General features: G+C 38.6%; 1 protein-coding gene across 4 annotated transcripts in view; it reads right to left on the bottom strand.

Moving 5' to 3' along the window:
- PDGFD (platelet derived growth factor D) overlaps window positions 1-26,146 on the bottom strand; it is a 237,040-nt gene that overhangs the window by 44,697 nt on the left and 166,197 nt on the right. For 2 of the 4 annotated variants that reach the window (XM_060103887.1, XM_060103886.1), the window contains exon 4: window positions 25,168-25,272. The exons of the other annotated variants lie outside the window; for them this stretch is intronic. In XM_060103887.1, coding sequence (XP_059959870.1) covers window positions 25,168-25,272 — 105 coding nt within the window. The remainder of the gene's footprint in view (window positions 1-25,167; window positions 25,273-26,146) is intronic. 4 annotated transcript variants of the gene reach the window in all.

Genomic DNA, 26,146 nt, shown 5'->3' on the forward strand with positions numbered 1-26,146 from the left:
GTGAGTTTGTCCTGTGCCCAAAGTAGCAGGCAGGAAGTGAGGCTGAAAATGGAGTAGGACAAATCAGGGCATCTTAAGTGGCAGGCTTGGCTTTTTCTTTTTCATTTTCTTTCTTTCTTTTTTTTTGGTGGGGGGTTAGGGCATTTAACCATTCATTCAACAGGTATTTGTGGACTTCCATTATTAATGACTACATGACTCAAATTGCTGCAGATACAGAAATGAAAAAAGCATCAAGGTCACTGCTCTCAGAGAGCTTTCAATCTGAGCATCCTGTGCCTACACGCAAGTAAATCAAGCCCATAAAAGGTCAAGTGTCAGCCTCATCAGCAGATCTGATGCCTGGAGCCTAGGTCTCTGGACATACTGTAGTGCATTGCATTAACTCATAGGAAGCTGGTTACTAATAAAGCCACATCTCCCTTGCTCCTGCTCACATGCATCCCCTTCTGTGTGTACGGAAAAAAAAAAAAAAAAAAAAAAAAAAAAAAGTTCTATCATCTTGAATTCAGTGATCTTAAGCAACATAATGGAGTTCCTAGAAAATAAATAATAAAGAGAAGATAGCTACTTGGAGAGATGAGAATAGTGGAGAAAATTGAAGATAAGAAATTCAGTGCTGTTGGTTTGAAAGAAAACTTTCTGGAATGTCAGTGATCTTCTAAGGCAACCTTAGAATTAGGAGATATTCCTTATTTTGGTAATCAAAACCCTAAAATGATAATAGCATTCTCCACTCAAATACAATTTAGTTCTATTTTATCCCTCAGCAGGATGCCAAATTACCTTTCTTCTTCAAAGAAGAGTTAGAATGTTTGCCTGATGAGAAGATTCAATAGATGAGAATCCCTTAAGTATTTTATCATGACCCCTGAGGCTGGTCAGCAGGGATTGATTTGGTAGGATTACTAAAAGCTATGTCTAAACCCAGCAGGGATCATAGAGACAGAAGCTAGAACACAAATGGGCATGGATGGCTTTCATCAGAGGATCTCTAAGTGCCAACAAAATAAAAGCAAACCACGTCTTTAAATGAAGAGCAGGGAGGTTGAGAAACTCCTTTGCTATTCACCTTGCTGAATAAGGATTGCAACATTTTTAGTTGGTAGAAGAGATTTGATAATCAGTGCATTAAAGCATTTTTTTAAATGTTGCCTTGGAGACAGAGCACTCAGAATCAAATTCTACGTGGAACATTGACTGTGTGACTTTGGGCAAAGTAAACTCTCTGTGCTTGAGATTCCTGATTTGTAAAATGGGAAAAAATACCTTTTCACCCCACACAGGGTTAGTTGAGGATTAAATTCGGTGACTCATGTGAAACTAACTAGCACAGGTGGACACTTACTGCATACTTTCTGAAACTAGTACAGTCTTTCCAATATATTATCTTTCTACCAGAAAGATGGCTATATAAGACCTCTGCAAAGATGGGAATCACCTGTTACAAATTCTGGAGTCCGACTGAATTGGATCCCGACTCCACCACTTACGAGCTAGAGTCCTTGTACCAGCTACAAAGTTTCTCTGTGCCTCGATATTCTTATCTGAAAACAGAGATCATAGTAATTCCTATCTCAAAGGGATGCTCTGAGGATGGAATACATCACTATATGTCAAGTAATAAAAGTGGTTGACATGTAGAAGAAAATCTTTATCCTTAACACATTTTTTCCCTTGGAAGAAATGTGAATTGGTCTATCCAATCTACAATGGCCTAACATACTAAATGTACATTAAATGTACAATGGCCTAACATCTAAGATGTACATTAGAATTTTGAAATTTTCAGAAAGCTTAACATCTCATCTCATTTCACTCTCCCCATCTCCATGTGAGCTGAGTACAGATACATTAGATAAAATAATTGTCTGGGTCTACTCAAAGAGAAGTTTTTCTGATTTCCTGCCTTGTCATTTCTACCACTCGGCATTTTCCTCGTGTTAGGATACACCCCTCCAGGCCCATAACTTCATCCACTAGCCTCCCTACAAAGGTAGTTCTGCACCATCCCCCAGCAAATTACTGAGTGCTTACTATGTGCTAGATACTGTTCTGGGCATACTCCAGGGAATACAGAGTAAATAAACAAATATGGTCAATTTGGCCATATGGGGAACAGATGAGACAGGAACAGATGCATGTAAAAGTACTTTGCCAGCTGTAAATTACTACACATATGTAAAGGACTGTTATTTATGTATTCTTCAAAATATTAAACAAAAAATTTTGAAAGGGCGAGACTTGCTTCAGAAATATCAATAGTTGAAGGAATTTAAATATAAAACCTTTATATGCATATGTAAACTACTGATTCATGCAGGAGTTCAGCCCATTCTTGGACTGGGTCATCTTTGAACCAGTCTCTTATCTCCTGGTAAAATATTTCTGCATCTAAATGAATTACTGCCTTTTCTAACTCATGAATTAAAATTTGTAATTTTGGAGCTGGAAGGGGCTTTACAAATCATTGACCAGTGCTTTCAGTTTCCAGGCACTCTGCTGCCCCTCTCCACTGGGTCTCTCTTCTCAGGGCTTCTCCTGTGTGCCCTCCTTGTGGGAGGAGTGTACTTCCTGTCCTCTTGAGGCAGGTTTGGCCATGTTACTTCCTTTGACCAAAGGAATGTGAGGAGAAGCTTTAAAACACATCATGTGGTTCTACCATTGCTCTTTTCCCTCTGCTGCATGTCCCACATGGGGCTGATCCTTCAGGCCTGGATCCTTAAGTGGAACATAGTTGTAGGTGATGAGCAGCTGATGTGTAACCTGATTGAAAAGTTAAGCTTTTTTTTGTAAGCCACTGAAATTTTGGGGTTGTTTGTTACTGCAGCATAATTTAGCAAACTATGACTATTTCAGGAATCAATGGCCTGAACTATTACTTTCCAAGGGGAACACACCTAAACTGATGAGAAAGCCAGAACTAGGTTCCATGTCTCATGACTTCTAGTCCAGATTTTTTCTACTCTAGCACATGCTTTAAGAAAAGCTAGTCCTTCTCTAAATAGTTCTTCAGACCTCTAGAGTGATTTCTAGCTGCACATTTTTTCTTCCCCAAACCCAGTAGTGTCAGTCCATGAACACTGCCTTACTCTGTAGTAGTCCTCTCCCAGTTTCTGTTCAGCTTTACCCCCGGTCAATCAGTGTTGAAGAAAGATGATGAAAAGCTTGTTGTTTTCAGAAGCAGCTGAAAATATTGGAGGGATCAATGGCTGTGCTGTATGAGATACACAGGGAGCAGGTGGAGGCAGTGTTACTCCTGGTACAGGGTGAGAGTGAGGTACCCATCTATGGTGATCCCAAGTGCTACTGCAAGATATACCCCAGTCTTTGTGCTCTGATCCCATGATTGCTGCAGTACAGTGTATACTTCTTATGACATTTCAGCCAATAGTATCTCAGATAATATTTACTTTTATATTTTAAAAAGGTAGAAATTGTCCCAAGGGTGGTGGAATGGGGAGGGGTTAATCCCATACTAGATGTATTTGAAAAACACTAATTCTTCTTCCATATTTGATCAACAACATAAGTGTAAGTTCCTTCAAGGAAAAAAATATTGGCATTTAAAATAATTCCTCTGTACAGGGAAACTTGACATAAAACGATACACACACCTTGATACACAGACACAGGACTACATTTACTCTGCTCTCTCTGCATCTGACATGTGAGAAGTCGGGAAACTTTGTACAATTTAGGATGTCTCTTTAACAATCATATTTTGAATAATCTTTTGAAGATGTAATAAACACATCCTATATTACCACATAATCTTTCATTTTACATAAAATATTAAGTTAGGGAGGATATTACGGGTCATTTAGTTCATAGTCTACCAAATGCACCCATTGTTTGTAATCATCCAAAGCTGTAGCCAGTGGTCTTTATTTCTAGTTATGGAAGCTTTATTTTAAAATAAATCCAACCATTGTAAAATTCCCCCTTGATTTTATTTGAATTGGATGCAAGGTTTTGCACAATATTGTGTACACTGCTATTTAATGGGATGTTTATAGGTAGAAATAATACAATTAAAATTCAAAGCTTTTGTCTACATGCAGAAAATGACCCAGTGCCCATGGGGTGGGGGGAAGGTGGGTTGGGTAGAGTTAATGCTCCAGCTCACACCATCTATAATGTTCAAATGCTGACCATAGTAGTCTCAACCCTAATGTGAAATTCATTGCCCTTCAGAGGTCTTTGGTGAACTCCTGTCATTCTGACTGACAGCTTTAGAGGAGGCTTCCTCAATAATAGGAACATCTGTGCTGAGCAGAATGGAAAGCCCTGACACTTCAACAGTTTCTTGATATCCAGGCTGGGAGAAAGAAAAGCCTCCCGGCCTCTCTCCCAGCAGACTGGATAGGAAATAGTGGCAGCATGCGTGGCTGGTCTCAGACTCTCTTTCATAGAACCTGATTCAGCAAGTTGACAGTACTGAGGGCTTCTGCCTTTAGCACTTAGCTATTCTCAAAGGGAACAAGAAAAAGGAGGGGACCTTTTTCATATTTCCTTATGATATGAAGAGAGAACTGTGCAATAATATTTAATATATAAAAGCCAAAGACGATTTGGGTCAGGCAAAAACCATCTAATTAGAATCATTTTATTCTCAGCTATGTCTAGGATGCTTCCTATAGAGTATGGAGGGTAGAATGGGGGTGAGGAAAAAAGGAAGAAAGACTGTTCAGAGCAAAATGAGTTTGAATTTAACCAGTGTCAAATAAAGCTGCATTAAGGAAGCTAGATATTTGTTTGACTGCTTTCTATGGCTCCATTCATTTTTGGTCATCCTCAGTGGGGCTCGTCAATCTCTACAGTTACTAGTCAGCCAATGTATATACTAGATTTCCTCAGGATAAATAAGAGAAAAACATCCCTAACTGTCTTGTGTTAAGTGGAAGATAGTATCCTTTAAAGAGCAACAATAACCAAAAAAAGCCACAAACTTTTATAGAAGATAAGAACATAACAAGAATCCTTTCTCTGCAGAGAACACTGCATTATCTTCTGCCAACTTCTTAGTTTACTGATGAGATAGAAAGCTGATGATTTACTGTACACAGTAAAGAATATTGCTTTTGGGAGCTGTGTTAGCCTGCACTCCATATTCTCTTCAAAAATAAAAAGGAAACTTTAAATTGGATTTCTGACATTGGTTGAATGGTTTTAGTCTAAAAACTATTGAGTAGATTAATTTTAAAACGGAGCACCATAAGCACAACATCACTTCTGATAGACTACCATTTTGCGATATCTTTTAGAACCAGGCATCATTGTGGACAAACAACCCTTACACCTTCGAAGCCCTCACTGACCACTCTTTCCTGTTCTCCCCTGAAGATAGTACTTCCCTCCAGGCCTGGCTAATGAGAGCTCTCACTCTGAAACCCTGCTAGGCTGGGGCACGTGGCTGTGGGCTGCCTTTCATCTGGCTACATTCTAAAATTTCCAGACCATTGATATTTTTAATACAATATATTCATAAGGGTCCATATGGGTCCATATGGGTTTCTAACAGTTAGAAAAGGGATGCCTCTCAGAGACAATCAACATTATGTTTTTTATATATTCTTTTAAAGACATGGTCGACATATGTAAGTAAACTTATAATCACCTCCTCTGAAACACAACCACTCAGCTATTATTCCCTGCTTGCTCTCTACATACTGTTGCTTCTATTAAAGTTCTGGTCACTTCCCCATATTTACTAAGGACCACAGCATCTGTGTTCTGGTATTTCTTTCTACTTCGTTAACATCATCCTGGATGATGTCAGTGTCCATGCAGATAGCATAGAGAAAATACCCTTCACTCTCAACTCTAGTGTCCCTTCTAATATACCCTCACTTCAGCCACTCCCTCTTCATCTGAAATCTGAAATGCACAGTGCACTCTGCGGCCATGCCTTCCATATCCTTGCAAGCCCTTGTATTACTTGCTGCTATCTCTCTCTCTTCATTCACTTACTACTTCCATGTTCCTCTAAGTTATCAGTCTCCTATTGATCTTAGAGACCTCATAATCCACCACTTCAAGTCCTCTCTTATCAATACTCCCTTACCACCTAGGTGTCCTTGGGTACCCACCCTGCAAAAGCCCTTCTCTAGAGCGATCCAATCATTCTTCACCTGGATATCTGCTTGAGAAAAATTACAAACCTACCACACTATGTTGTCTTTCTTTCTCATGTATCTTTAACCTTTTCTCTACTTGCCTGCCTTATATAACCTATAAAAAATGTTTGAGTCTCTTTATCAGTTAAAGAGTTATTTCCTTCATCTAACCTCTCTGGGTATCATTTCTTTAAATCTGTGTACCTTTACACTTAAACTTCTTGAAATAGTAGTTTACCCTTTTTGTTTACTGCAAATTTGATTCACTCTTCATCTCATGGCAGCCTGATTCTTGCTCCATCACTCACTCTGATGAAAAGACTCTTATTAATATTTTTAATAGCTTCTGAGTTCTCAATGCACCCTTTCTAGCCTTTACTTGACTTGGTTTTAACAATAATTTTTACATGAATGATGCCTGACTCTGTATCCTAGGTCAAGAAATCTTTGTTGATATCAGATCATTTTGCCAAATTCCTTCTGGCCACCTCCCATTGGATAGCCCATAATCTCCATAAACTCAACATGTCCAAAATGGTACTCATCAGTTTTTCCACAAAACCTGCTCATCTTCCTGTTTCCTTTCCTAGAAAAATACAACCACCTTCACTTAATTGTGTACATCACCCATTTAGGAGTCATGCTGAAATATTCCCCAATTAGTCACTAAATCCTTCAGATTATACATTCTTAATCCTTCAAAACCATGTCTTCTAGTCTCTGCTTTAATTTAAAAGTTTATCATATCTCTCCTGGATGACTATGAGAGCCTCCTAACTAGTCTTTCTCCATTCTTGCCCAACTGCAATCTGTCCTCCACTGACCTGCCATATTGGTCTTCACATGTAAAATCAAAACAAAAAGTGCTATACTATCTATGTAACTTCCAAGGCCCAAATCCCTCAGAGTTTCTGAACAGCTTGCAGTCCTTTGATGAGTACGTCAAAACCTTCATGATTTGGTTCCTGTCATCTTCTCCAACTTTTCTAGCCAGTCACTCATATTTCCCCAAGGTTTCAGAATTATTTCATGCTTTATCAGCCTTCTCAAATTTGAAGAGGTGTTCCCTTTGCCTGGAAAATCCTCCCAACTCTTTCCCATTTAGCTAATCTCACCTCATCATTTAGGACACAAATTGAATCATTCCCTTTGAGAAGCATCATTAGTTCTTATGTAGATGCTCCCACCTCTGTGTTCCCAGAGTATACAAAGAGTTTTACAGTGTACTTTTTGTTTACCTTCATGCTTCCACAGTAGCCAGTATACTGCCTAGGACATATTAGGTTCTCAATAAAGACTCAAAGAATATCTGGGCTTTTAGGGCATAATGTGACTCATGTCCTTCTCAGATTCTTAATGAGGATCCACTATCTATCAGCTGGGAATTTAATTATTAAGTTTAAAGACCATATTTTCAGGTGGCCAATTCATTTTTAAGCTACTTTTATTCATAAAGGTGGCTTAAAGTTAAAGATTGGCTTATGGGTTAATGATTATTTCTATTCTTAAACATTTTAAAATAAAGCCACCTTTTGGCAGTGAGACAGCTGTTGACACTTAGTTTTAGCTCCAAAAGTGTTCTTCTTCTTGTTAAACTATTGAGATATTGTCCTTAACATAAATACTATGAAGGTGGAGTAGCAGGTAACTAATTCAAGTGTTTTAAGGGCACTGTTAAAAAACATATTTTCTCTATATTTCTGTCCTTTGATATCCAAGCTATTTATTCAGGGGATTTTAGTACTGAAATTGAAGATATTACAAAGATTCTCATAGATTCAACTCTGTGAACAGGGTCAAAATCTTTTAAAATTTATTCACTATCCATATTTGATTTATTTTAAGGTGAAAAATGTAGATTCTGATAGCAACAAAATACTCAGACAAAACAACAACAGTGGTTTTCATAATAATGTTAATTATGGAACTGGAGAACTCTAAACTTGAATATTGTGAAAAGGAAAGACTATCTTATAGGATGTGAAACATTTAATATTAAAAAGAAAACCTTAGAATTTTAAAAGAAAGTAGATCATCTTCCCAACATAGATGACCACGTGTAATCAATTTGAAAGAAATGGAAAAGATGGCTGTGTTAACTATGTACATTATACATTTCATAGGGAGTAAATTATTAACCTGACAAAGGTCCCTCAGAAACTCCAATAACTTGTGTAATGTACATGTATAGGGTCTTTGTGGGGGCAGATTTTGCAACATATTTTAGACATTCTTTATATGGAAATGTTGATATTACATGAGATACAGATTATCTCAGAGCTGAAAGAATATAGAAATTTGTGAAATTATTTATCTATTAACAATTGCTGCCAAGTGGCTATTACATTATATCATACATAGTAGAGAGTAAGTGAGTTTTAATTAAAAAAAAATTGTTAGGACTCCTTTGGTGTCACTGAATCTAGAAGTGGAACTACTTTACCTAAGATTTCAGTGGAGAAATTTCTATGAAATATAGCCAGTGAAAAAAAGCTATGGAGGGAACTGTTAAGATATTGCAAAGTTGTCAAAACACAAGAGCGCTCCAGTCTGAAACTAGGAATCAATTGTTGATCTGTGCAGTGCATCGGTAAAATGGAATCAGATTACCAAATCATTCTGCAAGTACTTTAGTATAAGATGTTGACAAACTTCTGGGGATTTAGAGAAGAGCTGACTGATTAACAGGCTGAGAAAAATGACTTATGAGACAAGATTATAAAAACTAAATGTATTGTTCACCAACAGAGGAATTAAGTACTTGATGTATATTACATATAAAATATTTAGGAGAATGACTTAGGGGTATGATACAAATTTCCAAGAATCCAAAATGTGTCACCATGAAGGGAAAGAACTGTTTATGATGTTCCCTGAGGGCAATAACTAGAAGTCAGAGCATGAAATTGTATAACAGAAAATGTAGCCTCCGTATCTACAAAGTTTTCCCAGCAGTGATATCTATTAAATTGTGAAATGGTCTCACAGTGGAAGTAGTAGAAAAGCCATCCTGTAAGTCATTTCACACCAGAGTGGACAAAGTACTCAAAGACATACCTTTGGAAAGAAATCAACCTCACTGATGTAATGGAGAGTATAATGAATGACCCACAAGAGCATTCCATTTCTGCTTTTAGCAGTGTTATGAGTTTTTCACTGAGCATCTGTCTTCTATTGTGAATATATTCATATCATAGCTTTAGTTTTATGTTTATTATTTCAATATCTTTTTTATTTTATTTCCCTAAAAGGCCTCTAGTTTGTAAACCCTTTGGTTTGCCTGGACTATACTTTATGAAAATCACATTTGTCATTAATATCCTGAGCTCTCTGTCAGGAAAGTGCTCTGAGGAAAAAGCAACAAAGACAGTTGGAATGTTAATCCATTTTATAATGGATCTCAAAACGTATACATCTAATCCTAAACTTATAGCCTCTGAAAGATAATGAGACAGCGGAAATAAATATTTGTATTTTACTTATTGCTATAAATCCCATAATAGAAATCTTCTCTTTTAAATTCATAAATTAAATATGTAACTTTTCCATATTGTATTGAACTGCAATTCTTTTGCTCATGGGCATTTAATTGATGAGGAATGGACTAGAGACAACGAATATAAAGAGTAGAAATATTTGATACTTTTTGTACATTGAAAATAGTTGCTTAATCATTTATACTAATCTTGGATATGCAACATATTTTACAATATAAAGTACCTGGCTAGGTAAGAATTTATTGTAAATTTAAAAGAACTGCCATAGAAATAAGAACCTAGGATGTTATCTTTGTGTTAATATTCCATCTCATGTACTAGACCCATTTAAACCTATTAAGGAATTCTCCCACTATAAAGTTGTTTCTTACTTCACAGTATAGCAACAATATAGTTGTAATATTTACCATACCTCCAGCTACTTAGTTAATTATATCAATGTCAGATTGCCCACTGGGAATCCTCACAGCATGAACACACAGCATTAAGCACACTGAGAGTGAAGCTTGAGAGAGGGTCACACAAGTGAAGAAATGGTGATAGGAGGTTGTGATTTGTGTAAATTTCCCTCTGTTTTCTGTTACATACATAATCTTGCCCCTTCTGACCTTCTCCTTTAAGTCCTAATGGGTCCTCTGTTGCTCCCATTTCTCCTCAAACTCCTATCTCCAAAATACTTCTGGAAATCTCAAGGGTAACTGGGCAGTAAAATGTATACAAATGGCTTTGAGCAGGGCTTCTCAAAATCAGCACTACTGACACTTTGGGTTGGATAATTCTTTGCTGGGGCTGAGGAAGGAGGTGACCTCTATACTGTAGAACACTGATAAGCATTCCTGGTCTTTACCTACACTAGATGCCAGCGGATCCCCCCCACCCCCAGTCCCATTGTGACAACCAAAATTGATTCTAGAAATTGTCCACTATCTCGGGGTGGTGGGGGAGGAGAGGCCAAAATCACCACTGGCTGAGAACAAGTGCTACAGCAAAGTGGCAAAGGGTAGGAGGAGCCACTTGACTCACTTGCCTTTTTATTCTTCCTCTTGTATGTTTTGAAGGTTCTATGGAGAAGGCAGTTATTTGCAAGAAGACTGGACAGGGATTGGTTGCCAAAAACATTAGCAGAAAACATCCTCGCCACATGGCATCAGGGAATGAGACTGTGAAGCTCAGCTTTGTGAAAACTCAGAAATAAGTATAGATAAGCTAATACATAGCCTCCCTGAGAAGAGGCACCCTTACACCCTTATTGAGAATGTGCTAGTGATAACTTCACATCTAATTCTACTAGCCAATAATGGGAGCTGGAGTGAGATGGTGCCAATATTAATACATGTTAATACATATATATACTTATAGTGAGAAGTCTACCATCTAGCAGTATAAATGTGGGTACACTTCCATTTCATGGATATAGCATTCTCAACTGCAACATGGGGATGCTTCCAGTTTTTGTCTGTCGACTTTCAATGAACTGGCCAATATCAAAAGAAACTTTTACAAAAGTCTGGCAACAATATTTCATTCATTTGACATCATATATATATATATATATATATATATATATATATATATATATATATATACATACATATATACTGTGAGTGTCAACTATATGCAAGGAATTTTGCCAACGGTTTGGCCTAAAGAAATCATTAAGACAGGACCCTTGCCTTCATGAAATTTTAGGGCTAGACTAACATCTAAAAAGTGTCATAAATTGTTATAGATGCATCGTAAAAGAACGCAAGTGTGGCACACACAAGTGGAAGTGAGGAGAGGCCCAACTCAAGAGGTGATGCTTGGAAAGGAGCTTTGAAAGATCAGAAGTAGGTGATAATCCTGCACACCTACTATGTGTCAACCTCTGCACCAGGACATACTATCTCTGGTCTTGACAAGGACTCCACAACTCACTATTTGCACTTTATGAGAAACCTCAGGCTTGGAGAGCTGAAAGCCTCATCGATGGTCCTATACTGAGTAAGCAGCAGAGTCTGCATTCAAATTCCAGAGACTTTATGGAGCCTCCTCTAAGCAAAGGAAGCATAAATTAAATTGCAGAGACTGTGAACATGCCACAACTATTCCTAGAACAATATTATGCTCAGGATGGCTGGAGACAGGATGAGAGATGAGCCAGGGTGAAGGACAAAGCTAAGGAGCAGACAGAGACAAACCACAAAATGCTCTGTCTCCAATGCTAGGGTTTGGATTTCGTCACAGAAAATGGGGAGCCACTGAAGGTTTTTAAAAAGAGGAATGGCAGATTTGTTTGGGTTTGAGTCTTGGAAAGATCTCTTGGTTGCTATGGGGAAAAGGGGTTCAATGGCAATCTTACAGGCAGAGAAACAAGGGGGGAAAGAGATTTTTGGGTATTGCCCAGGGAAGAGATTACGGTAGCTATATCCAGACCAACAGAAAAAGAGAGTGAAAAAAAGGGCTCATAGAGAAAGATACTAAGGCGTTATGGAGGTAAAAAGGGAGTTGCTCATTAATGAAGAAAAATTTTAGCACTTTTCCAAGTGCAAACAGAAAACACAATGCCTATACCCTCATTCCCAGTATTTTCTTCTACTGTCCAAAGTGCATCAGGACGGGATAGGGGCTACAAGTGGTGGGACATCTGAGTTCTGTGGGACATCCGAGTTCTGTGAAGCAATGCTCCCCTCTCCTGACTTACTGCCACCTCCAACAACAGATTGAATTTTGTTACCCCTGAGTGACCATATAGCACTTTTCTGCACTTCTTTCAAAACCCTTTTTCCATCCTAACTGATAACACTGTCAAATATTGTTTTTTCTTCCAAAACTGGGCTAGGTCCCCTGAATCCCCCACAGTACCAAGCATACAACAGGTTCTCCATAATCATTTGTTGAATCAGCTGCTTCAAATCCTTCTTGGTAATTACAGTATATGAGTATACACAGATGAATCAAATAATCTATGTATTACTTTGTTCTATTTTGATTATATTTTCATTCAAATATAGCAAGTGTGTCTAGAAATGAACTTTATTGGCAGTCACTTCACCTATAAAATTGGGGCAGGAATGGGTGGGCCAATTATCACTTATTATGTATTTGAGGATAATGGGATATATTGTTGTGATATTGTGATGAGCAAAATACATTTCTCATGTACATTTGCTCTTTGTCCATTGCTCCTGGCTCACAGCTCCTAAACCTATTTACTAAGTGTCGACAGTGATAAAGGTAAGTCTTTTGTTATGTTAAAAAGGTGACTTTCAGACCACACCTAAGGATGGGGGCTGGTTACCAGGAGACCACCCTCTGACTTCCAGGGAGGGAAAGGGGCTGGATGTGGAATCAATTGCTAATGGCCAAAGATTCAATCAATCATGACTATGTAATGAAGCCTCTATAAAAACTCAAAAGGACAGGGTTCAAAGACCTTCTGGGCTGGTGAACACATGGAGAGGTAGGAAGAGTGGTAAATTGGAACAGGGCAAGGAAGTTCTGTGCCCCTTCCCAAGTACCTTGCCCTATGCATCTCCTCCGTTTGGCTGCTCCTGAGTTATATGCTTTTATAATAAACTAGTGATCCAGTAAGTAAAATGTTTCTGAGTTCTGTGAGCTGCTCAAACAAATTAATCAAACCCCAGGAACCTGTGATTTACAGCCAGTCTGTCAGAAGCACAGGTGAACAGTCTGCAGTTTGTTGGGGAGGAGGGTGGGATGACAGTCTTGTGGGACTGAGCCCTTAACCTGTGGAATCTGATGTTATCTCTAGGTAGATAGTATCAGAACTGAGTTGAATTCTTGGATACCCTGCTGGTGCCTGAGAATTGTTTGCTGGTGTGGGGAACCCTCCACCCCACGTTGGAAATTGGGTCTCAATATACCCAAAAGAACTGTGTATAGAGATTTTTATTTTCCTTTAAAAATATGGTTGGTTACTGAGACCACCAGTCTAAACAAGGTGAGGCAGTAGTCATTCAAACTGGAATGTGTTGAGAAGCAGAGTTTATAGAAATTAAAGTAGAGGTTATAGAATTATTAGAACAGGGAAAAGAAGGCTGATACTGTATAGGAAGTGCACTGAAAACAAAGTCAAGGCACTCCACAGCCCAGAGGAGGATGGGGAGACGCAAGTGTTACAGTCTCCACCGGTACCCTTATCATAAAAAGAGTCATTCTCAACAGCTAAGCAAACAGGCATTGTTAGGTGTATTTCCTCTGTCTTAGCAAACTATTTTTAAATAGCAAAATTGAAGAAATTTTCTCTTAACTGAAGGTCAGAACAATGGTACCTTCAAAATGCAATCTAGTGTACTGAGAGAAGAGAATGGGCCACATGTGGGGATGGTGTGAATGAGGTAAGAAAGCTGCTTTGCTTTCTTTTTTCGTGCACAGATCACAACATGAATGCTGTCTTTGAAAGTGGCCACTGTGCCCACCTCTTCTAAAGCTTCCAAACAGAAAATGGACTAATGGAAGATGTGAACCAGCTTGCTGTTTGATGTGAAGGTAGTGTGCAATTAAGAAAACTAATTAGGGCTTCCCCGGTGGTGCAGTGGTTGAGAATCCACCTGACAATGCAGGGGACATGGGTTCGATCCCATGTCCGGGAAGATCCCACATGCCATGGAGCAACTAAGCCCGCGTGTCACAACTAATGAAGCCCGCGCACCTAGAACCCGTGCTCCACAATGAGAGAAGACACTGCAATGAGAAGCCTGCACACCTCAACGAAGAGTAGCCCGCGCTCGCTGCAACTAGAGAAAGCCCACGTGCAGCAACGAAGACCCAACACAGCCAAAAATAAATAAATAAATAAGAATAATTAATTAAGAGGTCTCTTTTCATGGGACTTAAATCTATTTACATTGATGTAAAAGTGTGAATTCAGCCTATGGAGCTTTTCAATGAAATTAAGAAGCACACTCAGTAGTTTGTTACAATATCTGGAAACTATGTGGTGCGCTTACATTTTACAAAGGGCTTTCCCATATCTTATCTCATTTAATCCTACTATGTGCTTGGTACATAGCACATGTTATAGAAATGTCCACGATGACTTCTGGAAGCTTACAGAACATTAATTCACTCAGGAACATTTACTGAGTAACTGCCACCCTACTTAGTGATGGGAGTAAGCAACAGACACAGTATAATTAAGGCTTGTCGTTGTCTTTAAAGTGCTCATCGTCCAGTTAAAACCAGAACAAGATATGTCAACACATAAGTGCTGTAAATTAGCTGTGGTAAACGGTGCTATCGAAGTGGTAAAACGAGTAGCAGATACGAAGCTGAGGATGGTATCTTTAAAGAATAGTGTACATTCTGGGGCTCTGCTTATAAATTAAGAATTCTTATCAAAGGAAATAGTTTTTATCAGGGCAGCATATTAGAATCAGTTGAGGAGCTTATAAAAATAGTTTTTCAGGCCCTTGATTCATTAAGTCTGGGGTAAATTCTGGGCGCCTACAGTTTAAAAAAAAAAAAAAAGTTTTAGATAGTTCTACTGCAAACACTTGATTAAGAATCATTTTCTTGGAACTGTGATGCTTCATGCTAAATTATACTCTATGGTTTAAGCTTGAAATGCTTTTGGCCAATTTTCTTCCTTTTACCTTTAGGATTTATCACTTTTACATGCAAATAACTTGGGATGAGTAAGGCTTTAAAGCTGTCATCACGGGCTTCCCTGGTGGTGCAGTGGTTGAGAGTCCGCCTGCCGATGCAGGGGACACGGGTTCGTGCCCCGGTCCGGGAGGATCCCACATGCCGTGGAGAGGCTGGGCCCGTGAGCCATGGCCACTGAGCCTGCGCATCCGGAGCCTGTGCTCCGCAACGGGAGAGGCCAAAACAGTGAGAGGCCCAAGTACCGCAAAAAAAAAAAAAAAAAAGCTGTCATCAGTCAGCTTTTTTGTTCCCTCTGCTTGGATTGAATGATTCCCTACCTTTTCCTTGGGTCAGCTACTGCTTCCTCTGTGACTCATTTCCTGACCATCTTCTCTTTCCCTCAGACACAATTACTTTCTCTCTTATCCCCTCCCACAACCTCTCAGTTTGTGTTTCTGTTATCGCTGATAACAGCAGGTCTGCTTAACTTTCCTTTCTTGAGGGCAGGTTTCCCACCTTATTTGTATCCCCAGGAATTGGAACTTGACACAGAGATGGAGATCCACAAAAATACATGTAGAATGAATGAGAGACTGAATTAATTAGAGAATTAATTTACAGCTTGGTCTTCATGAAAGATCTGCTTGCTATTTTGATTTGTGAGGAAAAAAACATTTGGGCAGAGGTGGGGTGAGGTGGGGTGGATTAGGGTTTTAGAAGATTCCAAAAGGAAACTGGAGGCACAAAAACTTAGATCTGCTTTGCCATTCTGCCCACCACGGGACTTAGAAACATCATTTTATTTTCATATTGATAAATAGCATATGTTTTTGTTATCCAAGGGAAGTTCTTACAAAAGGCACAGAAGAAAACAGATTATTGATAGCTGTGTATTCTAACTAATTGTACCATTAAATCAAAATGAGGTAGTGGTCTGAAATTTTAATTTAGAGCTCTGCCTTTATAACTGATTTTTCTTTAGGACTGATTTCTTGGTTAAGATTTTGTATTCATATTTCTATTCTTTAATGATTAAAAAAACCCTTCCCTATCTAGGTTATCCTCCATGCCTAAAAGAAATGTTTCTAGTTCAAATTCATATTTCCTTGTTATCTGCTATAGAGATATTTATTGCAGAGATTAAAATACTGGGGGGGGGGGGGGTGTTAGTGTCTTTTTCTCCTTGTAAAAATAGCTTGTTTTAGCACTTTAAGAAAAAAAAAAAAAGCCAGAAGATGACATTGAGTATTCATAGCTTGAACAACTATATACTTCAGAGACCTGGCTTGCATATGAGCCAAAGGGGTTATTTGCACAGTATTTTGTAGATGAGGAATGGATGTCTTTCTATAGGAGTGACATCAAGGAACTTTTAAAATACAAATACACTGGCAAAATTAGAATTTTCATATTAAATGTATAGTTCAAGATATTTTCATGAATAGTTCAAAAGGGATGAAGAGAGTATACATCTAATGTAGCATAGCAGAATAGAGGTATTAAGAGGTTTTGCCTTGCTCTTCTCCCACATCTGCCTAAATCTGTGGGTTTAGCTGGGAATCGGAATCATACTGCATAACTGTTCCTAGGCCTGACCTTACTCCAAGTCCATAGATCTCACCTGTGTTCATCTGCTTCCAACATGCTAGAGACCCACTGTTGTGTCTCCCCAAAATTGGTATGTTGCAACTTAATCCTCAATGTGATAGTTTTAGGAAGTGGGCCCTTGGGAGGTGATTAGGTCATGAAGGTGGAGATCTCATGAATGGGATTAGTATTCTCATAAAAGAGGCCCCAGAGAGTTTCCTGGCCCCTTTTGCAATGTGAGGTTATCGCAAAAAGAGGGCTGTCTCTGAACCAGAAAGCAGGCCCTCACCAGACAATGGGTCTGCTGGTGCCATGAACTTAGACTTCCCAGCCTCCAAAACTGTGAAAAATAAATTCCTGTTGTTTATAAGGCACCCAGGCTACAGTATTCTGTTATGGCAGCCCAGATGAACTAAGACACAAAATCTCTTATAGGACCTGGGATATACCTAAGTTGATTCTAATTCTCCAAAGACATTTAGATGGTAACAGTAATAATAATAGTTCCATCTGTTGTGTATAGTATATTTATCAAACCCATATATTTTAAAGGTGATCCTCAAGTAACTTTATGATGCAGGTAGATCCTTCCCATTTTACAGATGGAGAAAGACCAGCTTGGTCAGTTTAACTGATATGTCCTAAGGCTCATAGACAATACAGTGATTTGAATTTGAGTGTTTCTGACTCATATACCCTTTATCCTGTACAGAAAACCTCAAAACAAATAAACAAACAAGCAAATAGCTCTGGAGTATCTTAAAAACCTGGAAAGCTCCTGGGGCCTCAGCAAAGACCCTTGGAGTGACAGGCATCAGGACCTCAAAGACCTCTGTACAATTAACAAGAAGACTTGAGTCTTTCAAGGCTGCCGACATTCTTCATGAGGAAGGGCAGCTCAGCAGCTGCATCAGTAGAGGATCTGAACCATGTGTGCTATGATGTCACTATTACACAGTCTGATGTAAGAACTGCTGAGGTCAGGCTGTTACTGACACAATTACATGCTCCTTGAGATTAAAATGTAGTGGAGGCAGAGTTTGCAAACAGGATGCCTGGTTCCATTCCAGTTTTCCTGACATTTGACCCCAACAATGGTCCCCACTCCTCCACTCTCATCCCCACCCCTTCCAATGCCCAGTGACCAAAGCAACTGAGGGCCACTGGTATGTTGATATGACTGTAACATGAGAGTGAGAGGGAGAAAGTCTTTCTGATCCTAAGTCTGGAAAAACATAGTCAATGGTCTCTTTATACCTCACTGGGGATTGCTTTTATATATTGCTTTTACCCCAAACTGTCAGATGCATCACAGGTACTCAATGAATACTTACTTGTTGGTTCAGCTCAATGAATACTTACTTGTTGGTTCAGCTCAGTTAAACATGTTAAGACCTACTTAGTACACAATGCCCTGTGATAGACTTGTAGGAATAAGGCACTCCTGACCCTCATGGAGCTTTCACTCTAATGGAGACAGTGAGACCTGTAAATAAGTTTCCATGGGTTAACAAATGGCTGGAAAGAATGGTCCAAAATATTCACAGTGGTTGTACTTGAATGATGGGAGCTATGGGTGGTTTTATTTTTTATTTTTTACTTTTCTATGTATTTTCAAAAATGTCTGGTATATGTATACATTACTTTTTCTTTGAAAAAAAATATCAATAAAGAATAGCAATGTGGGTGCTTGACAAAGGAAAAGAGCATTTGTGCTTGAGGAGCTAAGAACAAGTGGTATATTTGACATGAGTATGTCTTTGACAGAGAGAGGAGGGCTTGGATTCTTGAGGAAATATACATCTAAAAGTTAACTGTCAGAGATAAGAGGGGGAAAATCATGTAGTAGTTGGGCCTTCAGGGCATAATGCTGTTGGCCTGGACTGAACAATCTGTGGAGGGAGATGGGAGAACTGAAGCTAGAATGTTAGGGGGATCAGAACATGGAAGGCTCTCAGTATCCGAGTGAGGCATCTACACATTACTCCACAGGAAACTGAAAATCATTCACAAGTTTTCAGCTGGAAAATGATTTATTTACAGCTCTACTTCAGCTGGCAGCCATGTGCAGGAGAGACTAAAAGTAGGGAGACGGGAGATAAGAGACCAATCAGGAAGTGGTTAGCAGGGCCCAGCCAAGAAGCAACCTGATTATTTATTCATGTATCTCTCTTTTTCCATGCCTTTTCAATCTCTCTTTTTAATTTTTTTTTCCTGTCTGGCTCCTATTTTCGATTTCAAAATACGGGAAGAGTCACTTTGACTATGTAGCTCAATTTTCTCACAGGTGAAAGAAGCAATGTTGAATGGAGGTCAGCCTTAATCTGTCTCGCTCCCACTGATAAAGGGAACGCTAGAGACAGTTATTTTCAACGCTAGATGAGTCCTGTCTGTATGATTGATTTCTCATTCCTTCGTTCACCTGGGAGAGAAGACTAGAGTTTCCCCAAAGTTTCAGGGATCTTTAATTTTCCAGTCATAATGGCTGATCCTTATGTAGATGGAGTGGGTCACCTAGCTCTCCTTAGGTCCAGAGGTGGGTAGTATTGACTCCCCGAGGACTGTAACCAAAGATGACTGACTGAAAAAGGCATAAAAATCACTGTGGTCTTGGACCCTTCATGGGCACAAAGATCTTTGCTTGCTCTTCTGGAGGAGAAATGCTTTTTTCCATACTCCTGCCTCAGCCCTCAGATATGGAGATATCAACAGACATTTTTTTTTCCCTTCATGAATTTCTTCCCTTCATCACTTCTTCCATCTTCTCTCCCTTCTTCATCCCCATCCCCTTTTCCCATGTCTCTCTTGGGTTGCCTACTTCTGACACCAACCATTGGGAAGGGTCTCAGCTCTTCCCCACTCCCTGGGTCCATCTGCTGTGCACAGCTGAGATTAGAGTCGGCCATCCTGTCCTCAACAGCTCTCCCACCTGTTTGTGACTATTTGTGACCTTCTATGCAGTGCAAGGGGCATGTAAGTGTATCCCCTAGACCCCTTGAAAAGAATCCTTTGTTCTGAATTTGCATCACAGTACTGGGACAACCATACTTTGGCTTTGGATCCCAGCCAAATTCTCTACTCTAGTTTTACAAGAAAGTCCTGAGATTTGGCATTTCATGGACCAACATTAATAAAGTTGCTACTTGAATCATCTTTTGGCTTCTTGTATCTCTTTCGTACTGGCAAGAATAAAGAAAGGATAGTAAGTGGTTAGCACCCTCAACCTGCAACACTTTGGATTAATTCATCAGAATATTCCAAAATGCCTTGCTTTTTTGACTTTGTGTCTTTGTTTAGGCAACACTCCCTTCTCGGGGTGCTATTCCCTCCATGGCCCAGTCCAGTGAATGATAGTGGAATATGCCACCCCAAAACATGTCACTTTCGCATAAGAATTATTTTGAGCTGAAGGCAATTGAAAAGAAGCAGGCTCAGGAAGAGTTCTCTGTCCTCACGCTACATGCCTAGAAGCACATAAATTTGCAAAGGTTATCCCCCATCCCCTCACCAGAGACAAATCTGAACCCTTATCAGCCTAGAGAGGCACCAGAAGAATCCACATAACAAACTTTACTCACTAGTCCTCCGCTTCCGTTTATTCTCCCATATATTTACCTTCCTGCAATTTGCTGCCCTAGAAACTTAAAAGTCCTTTTCCTTTGCCTTGTCACTTCTCTAAAAATGTGTTGTCCTTTGGTTAAAACGTTATATAAGCCCAAGTTCCAACCACCACTCTGAGTTACTCATCACTGAGTGCTCCCGTGTGTATGATATGCATGTGTTAATGATCTGTGTGCTTTTCTCTCCTTAACCTGTTTTTGGCCAGTCTAATCTGCAGAGTTCAAGACAGAACCTAGGAGGGTAGAGGAAAAAAAATACTTTTTTATCTTTCCTTACACCAGCAAGCCCCATCTTTGTGAGGAACACAGCATCCCTTATGTGTTCCTCCTCCTTCTGTGCTCAGAATATTCCATGCACATTTCATCACTGCAATTCACAGTGCTTTATAATTGTGTGCCTTTCTCCCTCACAGGAATATCATTTTCTTTTTATTATCCACAGTAAGTTCTCAGAAGTATCTGTTGAATTTATAAGTGAACATTAGGTGAGATATTTTTTACTGAGGTTCACTTCTTCATAGCTTTTTAAGAAAGAAATACTGCTCTGTTTTAGGCATATCTTTAATACACAAGCCACTTTCTCATATAGCCGAATAGCTTTTTCCTTCTTCATCTTTCTCACTTTCTTCATCTACCAAAATATTAGTACATCAAAAAGCACAGTTATAGAGAACAAGTGGTATGTGTATAAAGAGGCCCAGTTATTTAATATCACTGCGTCTTTCTGGTTTTCAAGGATAGAAGTTCACTTGTGGCAAGTCCGTATAATGTAATACTAGATAAACAGGATACTGGATGGTCCAAGTGCCATTAAACAGCATCCCTCTCAAAGTTGGAAATGTGTTTACTCAGCACCTGGGGAGTCATCTGCTCATGTGATTAGCACATGGGTTTTATGAGGAAAATTAATTACAGTAGTAAAGTACTATTTCAAACATTGCTTATGTTGGAAAGGATTAGCCAACATGGAAGAAAACATTCCCAAAGTCAGAGAACATGGAGAGGCAATATGTGTGGGGTTCTTAACTGCATCTAAGGGACATCACAGATGAGATTCAGGGGGTTTCCCTGGTATTTTATGCAAAAATTTAGATATATTTATTTTTCTTTGGAGAGGGTCCACAGCTTTCGTATCTCATTGGATAACACATGTGTGAGCTCCGTGACCACAGACAAACTCACAACCTGTGTTCACCATTTCATTGGTAAAGTTACCCAACCTGAGTCTGCTGCCTCACTTATAAAATAAAAGGGTTGGCCTAGGCACTGGATCTCTAAGATTCTATATTTTTCTTACAACCAGTCTTCAGGCAAAATACATGGTTTAATAGCAGCAGATTGATTATTTACAATATGCTGTGTGCTGAATTAAACACTTTACATACATTGCCCCATATATTTAATCCTCACAATAACCCAAAGGGTTAGATGCTATTATTTATGACTATTATTATTTTATAATATATTTATCATCATCATCATCATCATCATCAGGACTGTGACTACCAAATTGTAAGTTCTATGAGGGCAGGAACCTTGTCTCGTTTTGTTCACTACTCTATATCCAGTATTTATCAAAGTGCATGAAACATAATAGGTGTCCAATAAAAAGTCTGTTGAATAATGCATTAAAACGAATACATAACTAGCAAAAATGCCCTGAATTCCTCAGGGGAACATATTATCATGGGATTTCATTCCACCTCACTTTCTTGTCGCCTCCTGCTCCCTTAATCCTATTTTTACCTACCTCCTCCTCTTCTGCTCCCCACCCCCACCTGCAAGAGCCCACTTCCCCTTTATTCTCCTCAACCCCTATCATTTGCTTCTGGACCTAGCCATATTCTTTGTCAAATTATTCTTTGCTCTAGGACTATATTACACTTTGCTCTTTACTCTCTCAAGAACTCTATCAAAGTTCTCATTATGTATTCAGATTTTAGGAAGGTAATCTGATTAAAATAACTGATTCACTTAACCTTCCCAATGAGACTCCTAGTTCATCAAAATGATCTCTGTAATTGGTGAAATTTTAGAACATTTGTAAAGTTTTAAATAAGAACACTTATCTAGCCTTGCCTATAAAATGCTGCAATAATGAGACTCTGGCCTTAAGAATGAATGCTTCAACCAATATCCACTGAAGCTCCTGGGCTTGCCAACTTGGCAGTCTACTGCTATGACATTTACTTAGGGCTTTTGGAGTATGCATATGCTATCCTCCTGTTTGACCTGGACCATGCCCCTTGTTTTCTTTATGCCCCACACTTTGTTTGTTATCTTGTTGACACTTTCTTAGTATCTTCCCCTAGCTCACCCTCTGGTTTTAGCTACCTTACCTGGTCTAAGTACTGAAAGATTTGAGAAACATCCAAAATAGATGGGCTGAGATGAGGGTAAGAAAACTTCTTTCTCATGCTTAGCTGAGAGAGCAATGAGCTGCTGTTCTACTTCCCTCTCTTATGTTTGCCTCCTTCCAGTAGCCTGAATCCCAAGATACCAAAAGAATCATTACTGTCAAAGATGTCTTCTCTTTTCTGTTTCAGGGCTTAGCATTTGCTGTTCTTTTCCTTAAAGCACTTCTCCCATAGCTTCCCATGGTGTCTCCTGCTCCTTTTTTGGGTATCAATTCAAATTTTACACCTACAGATCTTCCTTGACTCTCTGATTGGAGTGGATCCTTTTCCAGTCACTCTCCATCACACTGTTCTCTTTTATCTTCTTTCTAGCATCTATTGAACTTCAAAAAATTTATGTTTGTATGTATGTACTTACTTCCCTATTTACTTAAATGTTTATTGTTTGCTTATTTCTGCTACCATATGAGATCATGAGGACAGAGATCTGCCTATCCTCCTCATAGCTGTATCTCCAGGACCCTAGACTGAACTTGGCCTAGCACACAGTAGGCATTTAATAAATAATACCGGAGCTCTCATATCACCAAACCTCCAGAAGGATATACCAAAATGTAGAAGCTGAGGTAAACAGAATCTGCTATGTGATTACCACCCTCACCTTGACTATCCTTGGCTCTATATACAGTCCTGGCTGAAGTGGTCAGAATACCCATGGTTATTCAAAACCTTCAACAATTTTTATCTGACTATGCAAATAAAGATGGAATTTCCACATTTTGTAGAGAAAGTGAATGAGGTCCTTTACTCTCTAGCTTTGTTTGAGAATTAGTTTAGGGGAATAATAATGAATTGTCCACCATTATTTTGTTTTTGTTTCACCAACTGGTAAGTTTTAGGTGAGCAAAAGTAGAATCTGTGAAAGTTGTTATAACTGAGAATCTTATTTATTAACTCACTGGTTTTATTCCTCCTTTCTCTTTGCATCCTCATCTTCTTTTCCAACCTCTTCCCTTTCTTCCTGTACTTAAAAAAATATATTTATAATGCAAAGCCATGATTCATGTGGAGTTTTAATCTTAATGGCAATCTTAACTGTGCCACTTGAAGTTAATTCAAACTGCAGAGATACACAGTTAAAAAACTGGCGATAAAATTGCTTTTTTATTTTAGAAAGTGTTTAGAATGGGTATTAGTAAATTCAACTTATGAAATAAACTAGAGTTTGTTAATAAAACAAAAAAGTTTGGGAATAGCTTTCAAATAATTTAATTTTTTATCTTAACACAATATTGTAAATCATTTATCAATATATTTCAATAAAAAAGTTATAAATAATTTTTGAATTTTTGAATTAAAAAATGTACTTTCCATTAAACATACACACAAATAAAAGGCTTTTTAAATGTTTGCCACAATATACAATAAAATGCTTCTACCTTGGATGAAGGAGGTGAATTATGGTCAGACGTGTGTGTATATGTGTATGCACATACACACTGACAGCTGGGCTGTTTGTACAGGACTGCCAAGTTCATTTATCACCTGATGATATATTAATTATTATGCCAATGATAATGATAACAATAAGAGCAGCAGATATTTGAGTAATTTACTAAGTTCCAGGCAGGGTGGCTTACAAAATTATCTAATTTAATCCTACAACTAGTTAATTGTGTGTCAGGCAGTGTTATCACCATGTTACAGATGAGAAAACTGAGCCTTTAGCCAGTGAGCAGCAGAGCTGAAATTCATATACCCATGCTTGCTGACTTCTTTGCACACCATCCATTGGGAGCCTTGTAATTGGACACCTTTCCAATAAACTACTTAATGATCTTCCAAAAAAGATTCCTAACAATCCAGTCCATCCATTCATTCCCCAATAAACTAGATTTGAGATGGGAGAGCTTAATTTATTTAGACAAAACATCTTGATAACAATTTGATAACATTATCCATTCTGCTTCATTATGCCCTCTGATGGTATCTCTCCTCCTCAGCTGAGTGAAATTAGGAAAGAAAGCTGAGTAGGAGAGCAAAAAATTGAAATACGAAATTGAATCATATTTTCTCAGGAAGAGTCAATTCAACAAACACACTGTCTAGCCATGTATAAGGCACTGTGTGGAATACACACAGGACGTTTGTCCTACCCTCAAATAGTTCATTATCATTTATCTAGAGGGAATACATATATATATATACACGCACACGCACACAATTTGTGATGGTAAAGGTAGGATCATTATCACCATTATTTATTGAGCACTTCCACTATATCCTAGGTGCTATGATAAGTATTTGCTATTAATTTAAAATCTCACACCAACTCCAATTATTATCCCCATTTTATGGATGTAAAATCAAAAGGTAAGAGACTCATTCTATATCCCACCATTAGTAACTGGGGAAATTTCCTTTGATCCAAAGTGTGCTTCACAGCAAAGCTCTGGTCCCCTATGGCTGGGCTGCCTTGCCCTAGGAAAGACTGTGATAGATGCTGTAAAAAAAAAAAAAGGTAGACAATTGAATTCCAAGCACACCAAACAAAATTGTAATATAAGAATAATTGCTAACCAAAAATAAGTGATCAGGATGTTAGCCATTAGTCAGTCTCCCACACTTTGCTGGAGTGAAAACTTGACTAAAAATGTACACTAGACTTGGTATTCCACAAACATCATAAGCATGAACCATGTAGATGTGATTCCAGTGTAATGGGCTCTTATGGTCCTGGGCATCTATAACTTACAGCCTCAGGGGAGGCCCTTGTACAACTGTAGAGTCACTAAGATAGAAAGAAGAGAAACTTTTGGTGGAAGGCTGAGAGATAGAAAGGTAGAGATGAGAAGTGGGGTGGTCTTTACCTATCCAAATAGCTACTTGCCATTTTCTAAGAGCACTGTGATTGCTCGGGAACTATTGCTCAAATTTCCCCAGCACCTGCCCTTCCTTAAAGGAGGGATTGAAAAACAGCTGCCTCCAAACTCTATAGGCTTTGTGGGCCTGTACAACATTTTAAAAATCGTTATTTAAATATACTTAAAGAAGGCTTGCCATTTTTCCAGTTTTATGAGATATAATTGACATATGGCACTGTATAAGGTGTACAACATAGTGATTTGTCTTACATACATCGGGGTTTTCCATTTTTAATCCCACTGTCTCTCTCTAATTTTATATCTGGCTCACTATGAATTTTAAGTCTGGGCTCTGTAGCATTTGAGTTCATAAACTCTGCTTTAAAGTTTCTCCAAGAAAAATTTAAACATGAATAAAATGACCTTTCCAAAACATTGGTCAAGGCATAAATGATCCCTGTTGAACAAGAATCAAATGCAAGAGTTTATCAAAAAGCCACACAGATCTAGAGT

This window comes from Mesoplodon densirostris, chromosome 7 (assembly GCF_025265405.1).
Source record: "Mesoplodon densirostris isolate mMesDen1 chromosome 7, mMesDen1 primary haplotype, whole genome shotgun sequence".
NCBI lineage: Eukaryota > Metazoa > Chordata > Mammalia > Artiodactyla > Ziphiidae > Mesoplodon > Mesoplodon densirostris.